Source organism: Capra hircus, chromosome 22 (assembly GCF_001704415.2).
Source record: "Capra hircus breed San Clemente chromosome 22, ASM170441v1, whole genome shotgun sequence".
Classification (NCBI taxonomy): domain Eukaryota; kingdom Metazoa; phylum Chordata; class Mammalia; order Artiodactyla; family Bovidae; genus Capra; species Capra hircus.
The window spans coordinates 16,188,866-16,204,825 of NC_030829.1; the positions used below are offsets into that span (position 1 = coordinate 16,188,866).

The 15,960-nt window shown below is 43.5% G+C and overlaps 2 protein-coding genes across 7 annotated transcripts in view; one reads left to right on the plus strand and one right to left on the minus strand.

Annotated features, from left to right (window-relative positions):
• ZNF852 (zinc finger protein 852) lies at positions 846 to 13,144 on the minus strand. 4 transcript variants are annotated; one of them, XM_013973457.2, is made up of 4 exons: positions 13,066 to 13,144; positions 12,828 to 12,862; positions 6,368 to 6,494; positions 846 to 4,178 (listed from the first exon to the last, which is right to left on the minus strand). In XM_013973457.2, the coding sequence occupies exons 3-4, from the start codon at positions 6,399 to 6,401 to the stop codon at positions 2,728 to 2,730; spliced, it is 1,485 nt and encodes a 494-aa protein (XP_013828911.2). In that variant the 5' UTR covers positions 6,402 to 6,494; positions 12,828 to 12,862; positions 13,066 to 13,144; the 3' UTR covers positions 846 to 2,727. The 4 variants fall into 4 exon arrangements, with proteins under 4 accessions (XP_013828911.2, XP_013828913.2, XP_017893924.1 ...); XM_013973459.2 differs by lacking the exon at positions 6,368 to 6,494; XM_018038435.1 differs by lacking the exon at positions 12,828 to 12,862 and having other exon boundaries at positions 13,066 to 13,142.
• Positions 15,347 to 15,960, plus strand: part of LOC102177570 (zinc finger protein 660) — an 80,582-nt gene continuing 79,968 nt past the window's right edge. For 2 of the 3 annotated variants that reach the window (XM_013973357.2, XM_018066996.1), the window contains exon 1: positions 15,347 to 15,706. Coding sequence is in view for 1 of the 3 variants with exons in the window: in XM_018066996.1 (XP_017922485.1) it covers positions 15,689 to 15,706 (18 nt within the window). In the remaining 2 variants the exon portion in view is untranslated. The remainder of the gene's footprint in view (positions 15,707 to 15,960) is intronic. The other variant, XM_018066995.1, reaches the window with a different exon arrangement.

Here is a 15,960-nt window from a genome sequence, read left to right on the forward strand (position 1 = left end):
CCTATATCTGACTTAGATAATGTTTAGATGAGACTTTGGACTTCAGACTTTAAATCTAAAGCGGAATTAAGACTTTGGGGCTGCTAGGATGGAATTATTTTGTAAATGAAAAGGACCTGAATTTCAGGAAGCCAGAGGCAGAATGTATGGACTGAATGTGTTTCTGAAATTCATGTGTTAAAGCCCTAATCACCATAATCCACCTAAGGGTGATCCTCTGTAGAGTTGGGCTTTGGGGAAGTAACTCAAAATAGATTAGTTTATGTGGGTAGGGCACTCATGATGGACTTGATGTTCTTATTAGAAGAGGAAGGGACTTCGCTGATGGTCCAGTGGCTAAGACTCTATGATCCCAATGCAGCGCGGGTCTGGGTTCCATACTGGGTCAGGGAACTATATCCCACACGCTGCAACTAAAGAACCTGCACACTACAACAAAGATCAAAGATCCCAAATGCCGCAACTAAGATCCCGTAAAGCCAAATAAATAAAAACAAATACTGGAAAAGAAAAAGGAGAGACAGCTGCTCTCTTTCTCTGCAATACAAGGATATAGCAAGGAAGCAGCTGGCTGCAGCCAGGATTCAAAGGATTCGTACCAGAACCTGACCATGCTGGCAACTTGATCTTGGATTTCCCAGCCTCTGAGGAATAAATGTTTGTTAAGCCACCACTCTATGGCATTTTGTTACAGCAATTCCAACTAAGACAGCTGCTAAAGATATGTCCCTCCCAATCCCCTTCTTCCCCAAAAGGGATCAGGCCCAGTTATCTTTACTCTTCAAAGAATATCTCCCTTATTATGCAAACTCTTTCAGGTAACAAAAGAGAAACAAACTCCCAAATTAATTTTGCTCAGCAAATTGAATTTAGTTCTGTACTTCAAAAATAAGATACAATCACCATGAGAAAACAGATTTTATTCCAGGAACACAAGAAAACTTCAATTATTTGGAGACCTGCCAACAAAATCGATACAAAGAGTAAAGGATAAGACCCATGAAATTTTACCAAGAGATTTTTAAAGTTTTTGATAGAACTTAGCACCCATTCCTAATAAAAACTTAAGTATGATAACTTCCTACAGTATGTGTACACTACATGTCAAGTACTGTTTCGAGTGCCTTACACTTATAAATGAATTTTATCCTCAAGGCCCTATGAGGTAGCTCCATTTTACACATGGAAGACAAAAGGAAGGGCACTCATGATAGAGTTTATGTTCTTATTAAAAGGGACTTCCCTGGTGGTCCAGTGGCTTATGCAAGATTACACATCTAAGAAAGTGATGGAGGCAGGATTTGAACCTAGGTTTCCAGGCACAAAATCTGTGCTCTTTACCACTATAACATATTGCTCCTTCTAAAAACAGGAATAGAAGAAAACTTCCTTAACACAGTATTTATCAGAAACAATGAGGGTGAACCACATATACAACTGTGACATGCTGAAAAACCTTTCTGGAATTTAGGAACAAGACATGGAATATGCCTGTTATTCAGTGTTCAACTTATTTTTTAAATATTCATGCTATTCAACATAAGTGGCATACAGATTGGAAATTAACAGAACACTAACTGTTACTGTTTTATTGTATACCTAGAAAAGCTAGGAAATGAAACTAAATAATTCTTCAAACCCAAATTAATTAAACGAGGTAACTGGATCCAGGTAAAAATGTTTTTAAATCAGTTAACTTTTAAAATACTAGCAATAGCCAATAGAAATTGAGGTGTAGTGTTCAAATGTAGCCCCTTTTCCTCCAACCAAGAGCCTGAGTGCTTTCCTAGGAAGTGAGAACATTCATTTCTATTGAGAACTTACTGGGGCTGCTGGTGGTCAGCTCACAGTTATGAGCAATGCTGGACCTGTCCCCTCAGAGACTCAGTGTGGTAGGGTATGAGCAGAACCAGAAGATAACAAATTAAAACATTCAACAGACAAGAGTTTCTACTTAAGATATGACCAGCCACATTCAAATCAGAGTTGAGGGCTGGACCCGTGTGTTCATATGGGGTCTCCCCTGGAACCTGGGAGTTTCCAAAGTAAAACACTTTAAAAAAATAAAGTCCGGGATCTTATAGGTTCAAGGGACACAGACTGGCAAACAGGAAGAAAAGCTTTTCTTCCTAGAGACCACAAGTGGTGAGGGTCTAGATTAAACCAAGCTTTAAAAGGGCCATACTCAAGAGGTAGGAAGAATGACTCAGTCTTAGAGGATGACTTTATATAAACGGTAAAATGGAGGAGATCCAGTGGTTCAAATAGTCCAGGACTTTGTGCCTTCATTTCTGAGGGCACAGGTTCTATCCCTGGTTGGGGAACCAAGATCCTGCAAGCTGCCTGATGCAGCCAAAAAAAGAAAAACGAAAAGGAAACCTATAAGCACATGAAACATGTAGTCCTTATTTCCCCAAAAGGAGGAGGAAGATTCCACTGTTTCTCTAACTCTTCCACCTTTGTGACCAGCAGCGAGCATTTGGAGATGGTCTATATTTTTTTTTCCTTATGGTAGCCACACTGTGTGGCATGTGGAATCTTCATTCCCAAACCAGGAATCAAAACTCATGCCCCCCATTTTGGGAGCTCAGAGCCTTAACCACTGGACCACCAGGGAAGTCCTGGGATGGTATACATGGAACAGGTGGTTCCAAGTAGAGATCCGGATGAACATAATTATATAGAAACCTTAACCTAAAGTTTCTTGCTGTCTTAGAGAATCATGTCTTAAGAAACAGATCGAGCCAGACCTGAGTGCTTCTCTCCAGCGTGAGTTCGCTGGTGGTGATTGAAAGTAGAACGCTGACTAAAGGCTTTCCCACACTCGATACATTCATAGGGCTTCTCTCCAGTATGAACTCTTTGGTGCACGGTGAGTTGTGAGCTATCACGAAAGGCTTTCTCACAATCTTTGCATTTATAGGGCTTCTCCCCAGTATGGGTTCTCTGATGTACTATAAGGCTAGAATTATGAGTGAAGACCTTTCCACACTCATTACATTCATAAGGTTTCTCACCAGTGTGAATTCGCTGATGAATAATGAGGTACGAGTTTTGATTGAAGGATTTTCCACAATCATTGCATTTATAGGGCTTTTCACCAGTGTGAAGTCGCTGATGTCGAGTGAGACATTTACTCAGACTGAATGCCTTACCACACTCATTACATTCAAAAGGTTTTTCTCCAGTATGAATTCGCTCATGGTCAGCAAGTTGAGAAATCTGACTGAAGGCTTTCACACATTTGCTACACTTGTATGGTTTTTTCCCGGTATGGAGACTCTGATGTCGAGTAAGACATTTACTCCGACTGAAGGCCTTGCCACATTCATTACACTCATAAGGCTTCTCCCCAGTGTGGATTCTCTGATGGTCCATAAGATTTCTGTTAGAACAGAAAGCTTTCCCACACTCCTCACACTTGTAAGGTTTACCAGTGTGAAGTACCTGATGGCGGATAAGGCTTTTACTCCGACTAAAGAGTGCTCCACACTCATTGCATCCATATGGTTTTTCCCCAGTATGAGTTCTCTGGTGGTCAAAGAGTTTGGAACTTTCATTGAAAGCTTTTCCACATTCATTACATTTATATGGTTTCTCCCCAGTATGAAGTCTCTGGTGTTGAATGAGATGGGAGCTGTGGCGATAGGTCTTTCCGCAATCACTGCATTCATAAGGTTTTTCCCCTGTATGGATTCTGAGGTGGACAATGAGCTGAGAGGTCTGCCTGAAGGTCTTGCCACACTCAGTACACTCATATGGTTTTTCTCCAGTGTGGATTCTCTGATGCCCAATGAGGTGTGAACTCCAATTAAAAACTTTGCCACATTCATCACATTGATATAATTTCTGTCCCTTCAGAACTCCCTGATGTTTTGAGAGACCGGAGGACAGATCTGGATGTCCCCCAAGTTTCTTATACTCATCACATCGATCCTTTGTGGATTTCTTTTTATCCTCCTGTGTTATCTCTAAGAAATCACTTTCTAGTCTGGTTCCTTCTTCATCTGAGGGTTGAACTTTTAGTTTTTCTAAAGCTTCTTCACAGGCAGTCCCAGCTTCTGGTCCTCCAAGAATCAGTCTACAAAGTATGCCTGAGGTCCTGTCAGCTGACTTTGACTCTTCAGAAATGTCCTGCTTCGGAGACAACTGTGAACTTGCCATCCTGTTTTCACCTGCTGCCAAAAGACAGAAGAAAACAATTGTCACTCACTTCTTGTCCTGTTGAGGAAATGAACTGTCAGGAGTCTATGTAGCTTAAAAAAAAATTCACATTGAGGGTACGGAATAAGGAGACACATTGAGAACAGGAGGGAAAAAGCAAAGCTATCAGGACAGAGGGATGTGGAGCCAGCACAGCCAGGTGAGCAGACCAACTGAAAGGCAAGAGACTAGACTGTAAAGCACAGTGTGATCTCCCAGAAGTCACTTAGATGTGGGTCTCCTTAGTAAAATTATGATCTCTCGGGTCCACTCCAACCATGACACTGTATGGCTCCACAGTTCACAGCAAAGATGTCGAGGAGAGTGGTGGTAAATACTTTAAACTAAATATGAAAAACATATAGGCAAACATGAGAGTTGAAGGGAATGTGTATTACGAGGGCATGATCAGGAAAAAGTGCACAAAAAGGAGTGATTCTGGTATGAAAGAATACTAACAATATCTGGAGAAGCTATGGGTTCAAAAAGGCTGGGAAAATGTACTGAAGGAGAGAGTGAAAGTGAAAGTGAAGTGGCTCAGTCGTGTCCGACTCTTTGTGATCCCATGGACTGTAGCCTACCAGGCTCCTCCCTCCAAGGGATTCTCCTGGCAAGAGTACTGGAATGGGTTGCCATTTCCTTCTCCAGGGGATCTTCCCGACCCAGGGATCGAACCAGGGTCTCCCACATTCCAAGTAGACACTTTAACCTCTGAGCCACAAGGAGAGAGTAGAGCTCTAAAATTGGCGACGTTCTAGTCTCTGGAGCACTGGACTAGGAGGTGCCAGTAGGTATTCCTACGAAACTTAACAAAGGCAATATTTTGAAATACAAATCAAAGTACATGTTTTGTAACTTGATAACCTGGAATCATAATGAGACTGAACAGCTGAGTATTTGCTCTTGAATTCTGGAATTTAATATAAAAGCTGGGAAAGGCAGAGCATTCATGGTCATAGGTAAACACAAAAATATTGGTTCCTTTCAATCACATCTTAACCAGGCTACAAGCTATCATATCATCTCAGCATATGGAAAATGAAAGGTATCTGGTCCTTTAATTCTAAGCCCACCCTCTCCAGAGTAGGTTACTGTCCTAGAGCAGTCAACCCTAGAACCTCCTCTGACAACAGCCCCTTTCAGGAAGCAGCCCTGCCCTAGTCTTTCTGAAGGGGAAGCTGAGAAAACCATGTTTTGTGCAAAGCAACCCAGATCATCCCAGGATGGACCAGGACCAAAACTAGGTGACTGGACCAGGGCCAAGCACCAGACCCAAGTGCAGCTTATAGAGTAGTCATCAGCTCTGGGTGACCTGGAACAAAGTTCTGCCCAAAGAAATATATTTAATGGCTGAACCACCAATGGAGTCCCTTTCTACATAAATTCTGAACTGAAAGTAGGACAAAATGAAGGAAATTACAAGTAGTAGCTCAAGCTGAAATGATGCATGGAGAGAAGAAATCCATCAGGAACCCCAGGAAACAGAACACATGAGGAAATAGGAAGTCTAATGAAGAAAGAGCTTGGAGGGGGACAAAAGATTCAGAGTAAAGAGAATGGCCATCAGTGAGAACAGAAAAACAGATACACAGGACACGGCTATCTTACAACACTGCCGTGAAAATCCTTTTACTTCTGCTGCTGGGTTGGAAAGATTACTTGGCGCAGGGAAAGGCTACCCACTCCAGCATTCTGGCCTAGAGAATTCCATGGACTGTACAGTCCATGGGGTCACAAAGAGTTGGACAAGACTGAGCAACTTCCACTGTCACTTTGCTGCTGCTGAGGCTCCCAAGTCCTCACAAAGCTTTGTTTCCCAAAGCCTGGCCTAGCTGGTGAGTCTGTTCAGGGTTTCTAACCCTTCAGTCTTATTCTAAGTAACTTAGCTCATGACTTATAGTAATTGAATGGCTCTCTATTCCTGCCAACTACAAACTCAACTAAACCAGCTCACTTCAATTAATAAGGAAGTACAGAGAACCGTCTGAGCCACCAGGGAAGTCACAGAGAATGTTAATAACTATCAAAGTGAGTGATGATGTAGAGAGATTCATTATACTATTTTCTCCATTGTCTTTATATTTTCATAATTAAAAGAATAAGAACATAGCAAAGAAAATGTAAAGAAGGTAGACTCTAAGTTATTAGGGAGCAGAGTCATTACCCAATGGGGCCAGGCTGCAGCAATTTTCCAGCATGATGTTCCAGTACAGGGCTCTCTGGCTGAGTGCTGTACCTTTCCACTTCTTCAGAGTATAGTTCACAGACAGAAACTCCAACTCTGCAGCCTCCTGGAATGACAAGCTTCTACTGCTCAGGGACATTCGCAGCCTGAGGGGCAGAGTCAACAAGGGTACCAAGACAGGGTTGAGACCCTGGGGCCAAAGGGGTGGCGGGACAGAAAGAAGCTGGGAGGACACATTAATAAAAGGACACGTTCAGGGTAAGATTACAGTCCATGAACTCAGTGGATAGGACCAAGTCTAGGGGAAGCAGTTAGGAAGAGAACTCACAGGAGCAGATTCTGAATGGGCCAGAGCCCTGGAGGTGAGGTCGTGCTATTCCTGGGCCACAGACTTGGAACCCAGGAAGCTCACCTGGGGCCTGACCATCTGGAAAATTCACTGGAAATTCAAGGATTCCAGCACAATGGGAAAAAAAACCAACCTTGAAAAATAAAATTAAGTTGAAGAACTCACACTCCACAATTTCAAAACTTACTTGACAAAACAGTACTGATCAGGACTGCGTGATACACACATAGATCAGTGAGACAGGTAAGAGTCCAGAAGTAAACATCTACAGTTAACTTTTTTTTTTCCGGCTATACTGCATAGCATGTAGGATCTTAGTTCCCCAACAGGGATTGAACCTGTGTCCTCTGCATTGGAAGGACAAAGTCTTAACCACTAGACCACTAGGGTAGTCTCCTAAGGTCAACTTATTTTTTAAATATATTTTAAATTTATGTATGTATTTTATTTGGCTGCACTGGGTCTTAGTTGCAGCATGTAGGATCCACTTCCCTGACTAGGGATCAAACCCTGGCCCCCTATACTGGGGGCATCGAGTCCCAGACACTGGACCACCAGCAAAATCCCCGTCAACTTATTTTTTATTGAAGTCCCAAGACCACTCAAAGGGGAAAGAAGATACTTTTCAACAAATGGTGCTGGAACAACTGGATATACACATTCGAAAAATGAGGTTACACCTTTACCTCAATCCACATATAAAAATTATATGGACAGTAGGCTTTGGCACCTGTTGCAAATTAGCCCCACTGCTCTGTGTATCCAATCATACATGACAGCTAGCTTCCCCTGAGAGCATGGAACCCTCCAACTTCCACCACTTTTAAGCAAATTTTAAAAAAATCACTATCCTCATCCATGATTAAAACAGAGACCATCATCTCCTACATTTGCTACAAACCAATACCTAGTCAATGTCTCCTGGACTCAGTGAGTGCTGGGAGGACTGATAAGAGATGACTGTCAGATGAAATGGGAAGAAGGCTCACATGGGCATGCTTGTCACCACCCAGATAAAAGAAACTGCAGTGCTGTCACAGGGTCATGGAGAGTCAAGTGAAGAACTACTTGAGGATCGTGCATGATGAGGAAGTTGAAGTTTTGGCAGAGAAATGAAGCTTTGCTGTGAAAGAAAAAGGCAGGGCCTTCGCCAGATAAATTTGCACAACAGACTGGGGAAGAGAAAGATGTTCAGGTGAAGAGAAATCCAGGAGTAAGATTCAGGACAATGAACTGGAGACCAGAGAGAAGTATTGTGAAGAAACGTACCAGCAGGAAATATAAAGCACTGACATATCTTAGTGAAACAAGCACCAAACGTAAGCCTCCGAGCTGACCTGCTGTGAAGCAGCTGCTACAGAAATGTCCAAGGAGGTCGGTGAAGTATTTGAAAGAGATAATGCCAAAGACCAGCAGAAAAATGATGGCAACTGCCTGTGAATACGGCAAAAGAACACAGTCCTTTGAGCCCAGCCTCTGAAACCATGAACATGGATAAAAGCTAATGACTGCTTCTGCCACAAGAGGACAAAGCAAGAAGGCCATCTATGAACCAGGAAGCAGGCTCTCACCAGACACCTAATCTGCCAGCACCTTGACAGTGGACTTTCCAGTCTCTAGAACTATGAGAAATAAATTTCTGTTGTTCATAAGGCATCCAGTCTATGGCATTCTGTTACAGCAGCCCAACCAGATTAAGACTTTGAGAAAGAGCTTTCTTTAAATTTCTATTTATCAAAGTCCCAGAGTTAAGCCTGGCCTGGCTAACACATCTCTTTGTGAACCAATCACTATGACGAGGTGATAAAATGCTCTGATGGGTCACATCTGAGTCAGTATCTGCCACTAGAATATCCTGGAAGGGGAACTGAATGCATCAAAACCTCAGGAGCACATGGACTGAGAGTAGAGACAGAAGTTCTCCCCAAGCTGAGGTATTATAATCAAAAGAAAGGGGCCTGTGTACCAGACAGAAAGAAAACAGACATTGCTACCAAACCAACTTGGGTCCACTTGCTCTGATGCAGTAAAGCCAATGTACTAAAGCAGCATTAAAAAAAAAAAAAAGCTAATGACCTCCTGGGCCTTTCAAAGTCTGAATGAAAGCCTCACAGCACAGTAAATAAAGATGGAGGCCAGTGAGCTGAAACTGCCCAATTAAATTCAGGTATTCTAATGCCTTTGGGTTCCTCCCAGATCCCATTCAGCTTTTGAGGACAGAAGAAAACATCAACTTGTTAAGATAACACCATAAATGTGAGCCCCCAGACTGGGGGGCAATCTGAGATGGATCAGGCCTCTTCTCCCCAGCTTCATCCCTTCACTCAGTTTCATTCCTAAATGAAAATGGCCTGGAAAAGAACCAGGGAAATCCCTGGGCAGTTTTCAGGAATATTTTCTTCTTTCTGTCATTTGGCTTTAATACAAAGTAATTCTGACTTCCTTTTAAAATCCTCTTAAATAAGTAGTCTCTTATTCTTGTGTTTTTCCTGCTGGTGAGAAGGTGTGTGCTGTGTTTAGTCGCTCAGTCGTGTCCAACTCTTTGCGATCCCATGGACTGCAGCCTGCCAGGTTCCTCTGTCCATGGGCATTCTCCAGGCAAGAATACTGGAATGGATTGCCATTCCCTTCTCCAGGGGCTCTTCCCAACCCAAGGATCAAACTCAGGTCTCCTGCATTACAGGCAGATTCTTTACCAACTGAGCCAGCAGGGAAGCCCCCAATGAGAGGGTACATAAGGTTTATTTTATACACTGATAATATGCAAACTAGTTTCTAAGACAATTAGAAACTAAAGCAAGACTGCTTCTAGTACACATTTAAATGTTAAAATTTTATTTATACCGATTTAGAAATGAACTCAATCTAGTGCCCAAAATTTGATTTCTCAATACCACTTCTACAAAAAATGAAACCAAGAATCCTTGCAGAAATTATTGACTCCAGGGCTGGAGAGGTGAAAATATAAGACAAGTATCTTGTGGTGCCTAAAAATCAGGGAAAGACACAAAAAAGGATGGGAACGTGTAAGGGGAAATAGGAGCCAACTCGAAAGATGCCCAACGGCTAAAGGTAGAATAATTAATGCCACAAAATAAATAACAGCACAGCTCAACATACTCCCCAAATAAACACCCAACATCATACACTGATGTAACTGATATAACTAAGTAAATGAACAAGTGGGAGAGAAGGCACAACTCTTCCTCACAAAGGATTCCAGTTAATAAATGTAGGAGAAAAACACACGAAATGAAAAGCTCCTAGGAAAACATCACAATAACAACTGCTGTAGGCAAGAGTCCACCAAGAAATGGTAATTAGTAGGAAAAGCATATTTCAATGCAAAGTCTCAAAGTGTCTACCTCAAAATAATTGCTAATTGCAAAGGAAAGACAGTGACTTTACAATCATTAATCCTTGGCAGAAATACTGGATCAAGAGTAATATCACCAGTAAGAAGACATATGGATGTCAACCTCAATCTAAGCAGGAGAACATCTGACAAAACCAAATCGAGAGGGTCAGTCTAAAATTACAAATATAAAATACTTCAAAAGTGTCGAGATTGTAAAAATCAAGTAAAACTGAGGAGCTGTCACAGACTGAAAGAGAGCTAGGAGACATGACAATTAGATGGAATGAGGGATTCTAGACTGGGTTCTGAAACAGGAAAAGAACATTAGCTAGCCAATCAGGAGCTCTAGATAAATCAGTAGTTTAATTACTAGTACTGGACCACTGGAAATGTCTCAAGTTTGATGACTGTCCTATGGTTATGCATGACATTGCCTTTAGGTATACCAGGTAAAGATACAAGAGAACTCTACAGAATTCTGACAGTCTTTGTGAGTCTACAATTATTCAAAATAAAAAGGTTTTCAAACTGAGGTTTGAGTTGTTACTGTGTTTACTTCTATCTAGAAATAGTAATGTCTATATACTAAGGATTAACTTGGCAATAAGGGTACTGAATAGAGGCTACCCAGGTGGCACAGTGGTAAAGAGCCACCTACCAGTGCAGTAAATGTGGGTGATCCCTGGGTTGGGAAGATCCCCTGGAGGAGGAAATGGCAACCTACTCCATTACTCTTGCCTGGAAAATTCCATGGACAGGGGAGCCTGGCAGGCTAGAGTAGGACACGACTGAGCTGCAGGCACGCGCACGCACACACACACACACAACACACAAATAATTACTGAGCACCTACTACCTTCTTAGACACCATGGTCTCCACAGTGAATAAAGCAGACAAAATGCACTAACTTAAGTAGCTTATAAGAAGACAGACAATAAGATAAAGACAGTGTCAGGTGCTATGTAGCAAAATAAAACAAGGAAGAAGGCTAAAAGGCCTAAAATCAGGCAAGGGAAAGTATAAGCTCAAAATTCTATCTAGGGAACTCCTTGGTGGTTCAGTGGTTAGGATTTGGCACTTTTACTCCTGAGGGCACAGTTTTGATCCCTGGTTGAGGAACTACGATCTTGCTACTGCACACAGGGACCAAAAAGAAAAAAAAATCAGTCTAGAGCACATAATGACTCATTTGAGGGACATTTTTCAGACTGTTTCCAATATTAAAAACACTGAAGATTATAAAGTAATGAATTATATTCTATTACATCTTCTGTATTTTTGCTCTGGAGCATGACATCACAGAATGCTCACATACTAACATTCCTGGATACCAGGAGTCACAGAACTGTGGCAGTTACCATTTTTCAGTTTTTATCAGTTTCCCTTACTTGTAAGTACACATAGAGATTATCTTCAAAACAGTCCCACAGTCTTTTTGGCTAACTTTTTGAACCAAAAGCTGTCTGCCTTTCTTCAGCATTAAGAAACATATGTCAAAGAAGTCTCATTTGTCAGTTCCTGAATGTGCACACAGATATTTATGTGTGTAACAAAGGGAAATTCCCTGAAATCCTTGAGCAAATTACTTGCAAAATAAGAGACCTAACATTAAGGAGTTTTTAGTTTGGAACTGAGGCAGGCTGGGACTTGGGACCCTTTGTTGCAGTGCTTGCACCTGAACAAACGTTTCCTCCAGCAAGGAAATACAAAGAAACTATAAGGGTCTAAAAATAACTGCGCATATTTGCATGCGGGGCGTATTATGAACGATAAGCTACAAAAAGACCAAAAACCCAACTGCCACTTCTGAGGAGCTGGAAGCAAATGCAAAGTATTGCCCAAGCACCCCTGCACACAGCATCACCAAGAAGGTGGAAAAGTCACCCCTCCAGCCAGATGCCTGGAAGCACTTCTACCCTCATTCTCTGTAAGGAACCACCCTCACCCGATAGGAAACAAACAAAGGAACCTGTTAACTTGTTTTCACTCCCTCCTGCTGCCACAGAAATTCCAGTAAAGCCTTGACTGAATTTCAACTTTAATTAAGGAGACCAAGAACTCCAGTTCGTAACAAAAGTCCAAACAATTTGAAAAAGAGCAGTGTTCTTTTCCTTGCCACTACTCTTAACTTAGTAAGGAGAACATTTTCTTATTTCTTAGGTCTATGTAAGTCAGAAGACATTAGAGTGGTTTTAGGTTAGTGCTGTTACTTGTGTTTAAAAACTGCATTTTATACATACTACTCTCTTTATTTTGAAAACAGACATAATCACCCTAATGAAGCTTTTGGTATTTTTCTGCACAAATGTCACTTGCTTAATTTACAGCTTCATGCAATATCTACTATAGGAAACTGCAAACAAAATGTTTAATTATAGCTGCACATATGTGACTCAGTGGCGTCGTAATGCTGGCAACAATTTTAACCAATATATTAAATGCATTCCAGAAATTGAAGACATCATTTTCAGAAAGCAACAGTATGAAGGTACTTAATATCACTGAATTATACACTTCATATGGTTAAAATGGCAACATTTACCATGATACAGGAAAATTTATTATAACTGTTTTGCTATAATACCAAAAAATTAATAGTGCCTGTTTTCTAATAAAAAATATATACTCGTGTAAGAGTTTGCGAAATCATGCACAAATTTTAGAAGAGTCAGGAAGACTTCAATTAACGGATTGTGATTACTCTTCCTTTTCTTAGGGTCACCCGACTCACCTAGTTATCTGCGATGATATGCTTTGTTTGCATAACTGGCAGAGGAGATAAAATTCAGAAACCATTACTTCAAATTCGCGCCCCGGACGCCAGGAGCAGCGAAGAACCTGGGCTGGTTGATCTCCAAAGCCAGATCCTTGCCAGGGCGCAGCCTCCAGGCCGATCCTCACCCGCCACTCCCCGGGGAACACCGCACCCGCACAGTAGCCCCCACTGCCTCCACTGTCGCCCCGCTCACCAGCTCCAGAGGCCGCAAAACTCTCAGTGCCCTGACTGCTCGACCCACCACGCTCCACACTCTTCCAGCCCGGCTCTCCGCCGCTCCGTAGCGCGCATGCGCATCGCCGCAGGCCTCTCTAGGAAGTTGGGAGGGCCAACTTCTCGGCTTCTCCCGGGCCCCAGTGCCCTGCTGGAAGGCCTCTTGAGCTCAGCCGAGGCTTGTCGCCACAACCCCCCACCTAACCCACTGGACGCCTGCCTTCTGTTCCTCCCACAGTGAAACGCCTTCCCACCACAACTAGAGAAAGCCCTCGTGCATCAACGAAGACCCATAACGTCGCCTACTTTTGAGGACTGGAGATACTAAAATTCCTTAAGGCTAGTTGGACAATAGAGAGAGACCCAAAAAAGAGCCGAGCCCTGATACTCCAAGGAGCTTGTAAATTATCTATATATGAGGCCTCCACGATGTCTCCATCTGTTATTGGAGGTTTGCCACGGTTAAGCCTAGTCTTTCCTGAGACGATCTAGCAGATTACTTTGTGCTCCAATAGCACCAGTGTTCCATACACTGATGTATCTACAGAGTAAGCATGTAGAACTTCATTACTGAGTGGATGTTTCCTAATTTCTCAGAAGAGGCTTTCTGGAGGGCCAGGCTGGCTCTCCCGGGAGGTGGGAGAAGTATTGTTTTCTCTATCGTTTCTATTAGTGTCTGGACCAAGGTTGTCCCCAACGGCTGCTCACCTGAAATGTGTTGACCCTGTTCCCCTGTCGTCCTAATTCCCTGTCATTTCTGGCTTCCCTCTATTACCCAGAAACTGATGGAGTCTGGGAAGAGTATAAGTGAAAGTGAAGTCGCTCAGTTGTGTCCGACTTTTTGCAACCCCATGCACTGTAGCTTACCAGTCTCCTCCGTCCATGGAAGTTTACAGCAAGTATACTGGAGTGGTTTGCCATTTCCTTTTCCAGGGGATCTTCCTGACCCAGGGATTGAACTCAGGTCTCCCACATTGCAGGCAGATGCTTTACCATCTGAGCCACCAGTGATAATAAGAAGAAAAGTCTGATACTTCTTTAAGAACCTTTTAGAGTTACAAAGGGCTTGTTTTTCAGTCATTGGCATTAAATTTACTGATAGGAATGCACAATAAAGTTTGGAGAGTAAAGCTATAGTGAAAATGTCTCAATGTGAAAACATCAGTTTTGTACTGTAATACCTTGTGTTTGCACTTTGCTTCTTGGACTATGATCAGTTCAGGTCAGTTGCTCTATCATGTCCAACTCTTTGCAACTCCCTGGACTACAGCATGCTAGGTTTCCCTGTCCATTACCAACTCCCAGAACTTGCTCAAACTCATGTCCATTGAGTCGGTGATGCCAGGCAACCATCTAGTCCTCTGTTGTCTCCTCCCCCTCCTGCCTTCAAGCTTTCCCAGCATCAGGGTCTTTTCCAATGAGTGGGCTCTTCACATTAGGCGGCCAAAGGATTCGAGCTTCAGCTTCAGGATCAGTCCTTACAATGAGCATTCACGGCTGATATGATAAGTGCTACATTTCTTCTTTAGAAGAAACACCACCTCCAAAAGCTTTAATATATCACTGTATCCCTGAGTCCAGAAGTCCAGGAGAACCCCTGTCTTCCCAGAATCTACCCTGAGGCCGTTTTGTGACCATCAGTGACCCTCTTCAGAACAGGGCCTGATACCACTAGCAGGAAGAAATCTGAGAGTAATTAAAGAATGAGGAATGAATGAGGGTGAGAGAGAGACAAGATCTTAAAACAGAAAAAAGAGGAGAAAAGGGGGTCTATCGACCTGAATTCAAAGTCTTCCGTGCCCTTTCCAGCCAGTAAACTGTAACCCAGGTAGCAGGACATTTGCCGAGGCTCAGAATCCTGATCTGCAAACTGATTCTTTCCTACAAGCAGATATGAAGATGTAATTGATGCCCAAACTTCCTGCCCTCCAAATCCCTCAGTATAAATGACAAAGTCCAGACTGAGTAGATTCCTTCCCTGCTTAAAAACCTTTCCGCAGCAGTCTGGATGAAGGACACATTTCTTAGAGGTTAGCCCAGGTTCTGTGCTGGACAAAGGGGCAAATCCGGTGTGCGTCAGGGTCGCCCAGACTCAGAACACGTGAGCCTACTAACGCCTCAGTTGAAACCCCGGCCCCACCCCCGCCCCCGTCGCTGTGCGTGGTTCCTGCACCAAAGTGCAACCAGCTCTCTGGCTGCGGGGGCGCGCGTGCCCAGCTTCTCGATCGAGACTTCCGGGATCCCACGGGTGGGGGGGCGGAAGTGGGGCTTCTCTTGCTTCCGGCTCGGCCATTGTTTTCGCTTCTGCTGGCCACTGCGGTGTCTGGCGCTCGGGGGTCGCCGCCGTGGTGCCCCGGTGAGCGGGCCTTGGACTGGGAGGGAAGTGTTACCAGGGCCAGGGCCGCTGGGCTGGGGCTGCTCGGCCGGAACTGCGGCCGCCCACTGCCCAGGTTGGCGACGGCGGCCCGAGCCACTCTTCTCCCCCGTGGTCGGCAGCGCGGTCCCGGTGACGCTCAGAAGGCGCCAGATGTAGAGTAGCCTCTTTGTCCCAGTACCTTGACCAGCTGTGCCTGGCACAGAGCCCGGCACCTGCGGGCACAGCGATGAGCAGACGTGGCCAGGTGAGCGGCGCAGCATAAGCCTGGTTGAACGCGCTTGTAGTTAGACGTTTCCCCAGCCTTGCGCCGGGAAACGACAGTACGAAGCTCAGAAGTGGGTCAGACCTAGTCGGATTTTAAACGTGAAGTATGACTTTTATGAAGGAGACATAAAAGTCCAGATAAGAGGTTGAACGTTCGGAGCTGTAAGGCAAGTAGGAAAGTGGCCTTAACTTTCTTTGTGTGTGGGATCTTAGAGCAGAGTCACAAATTTTTAC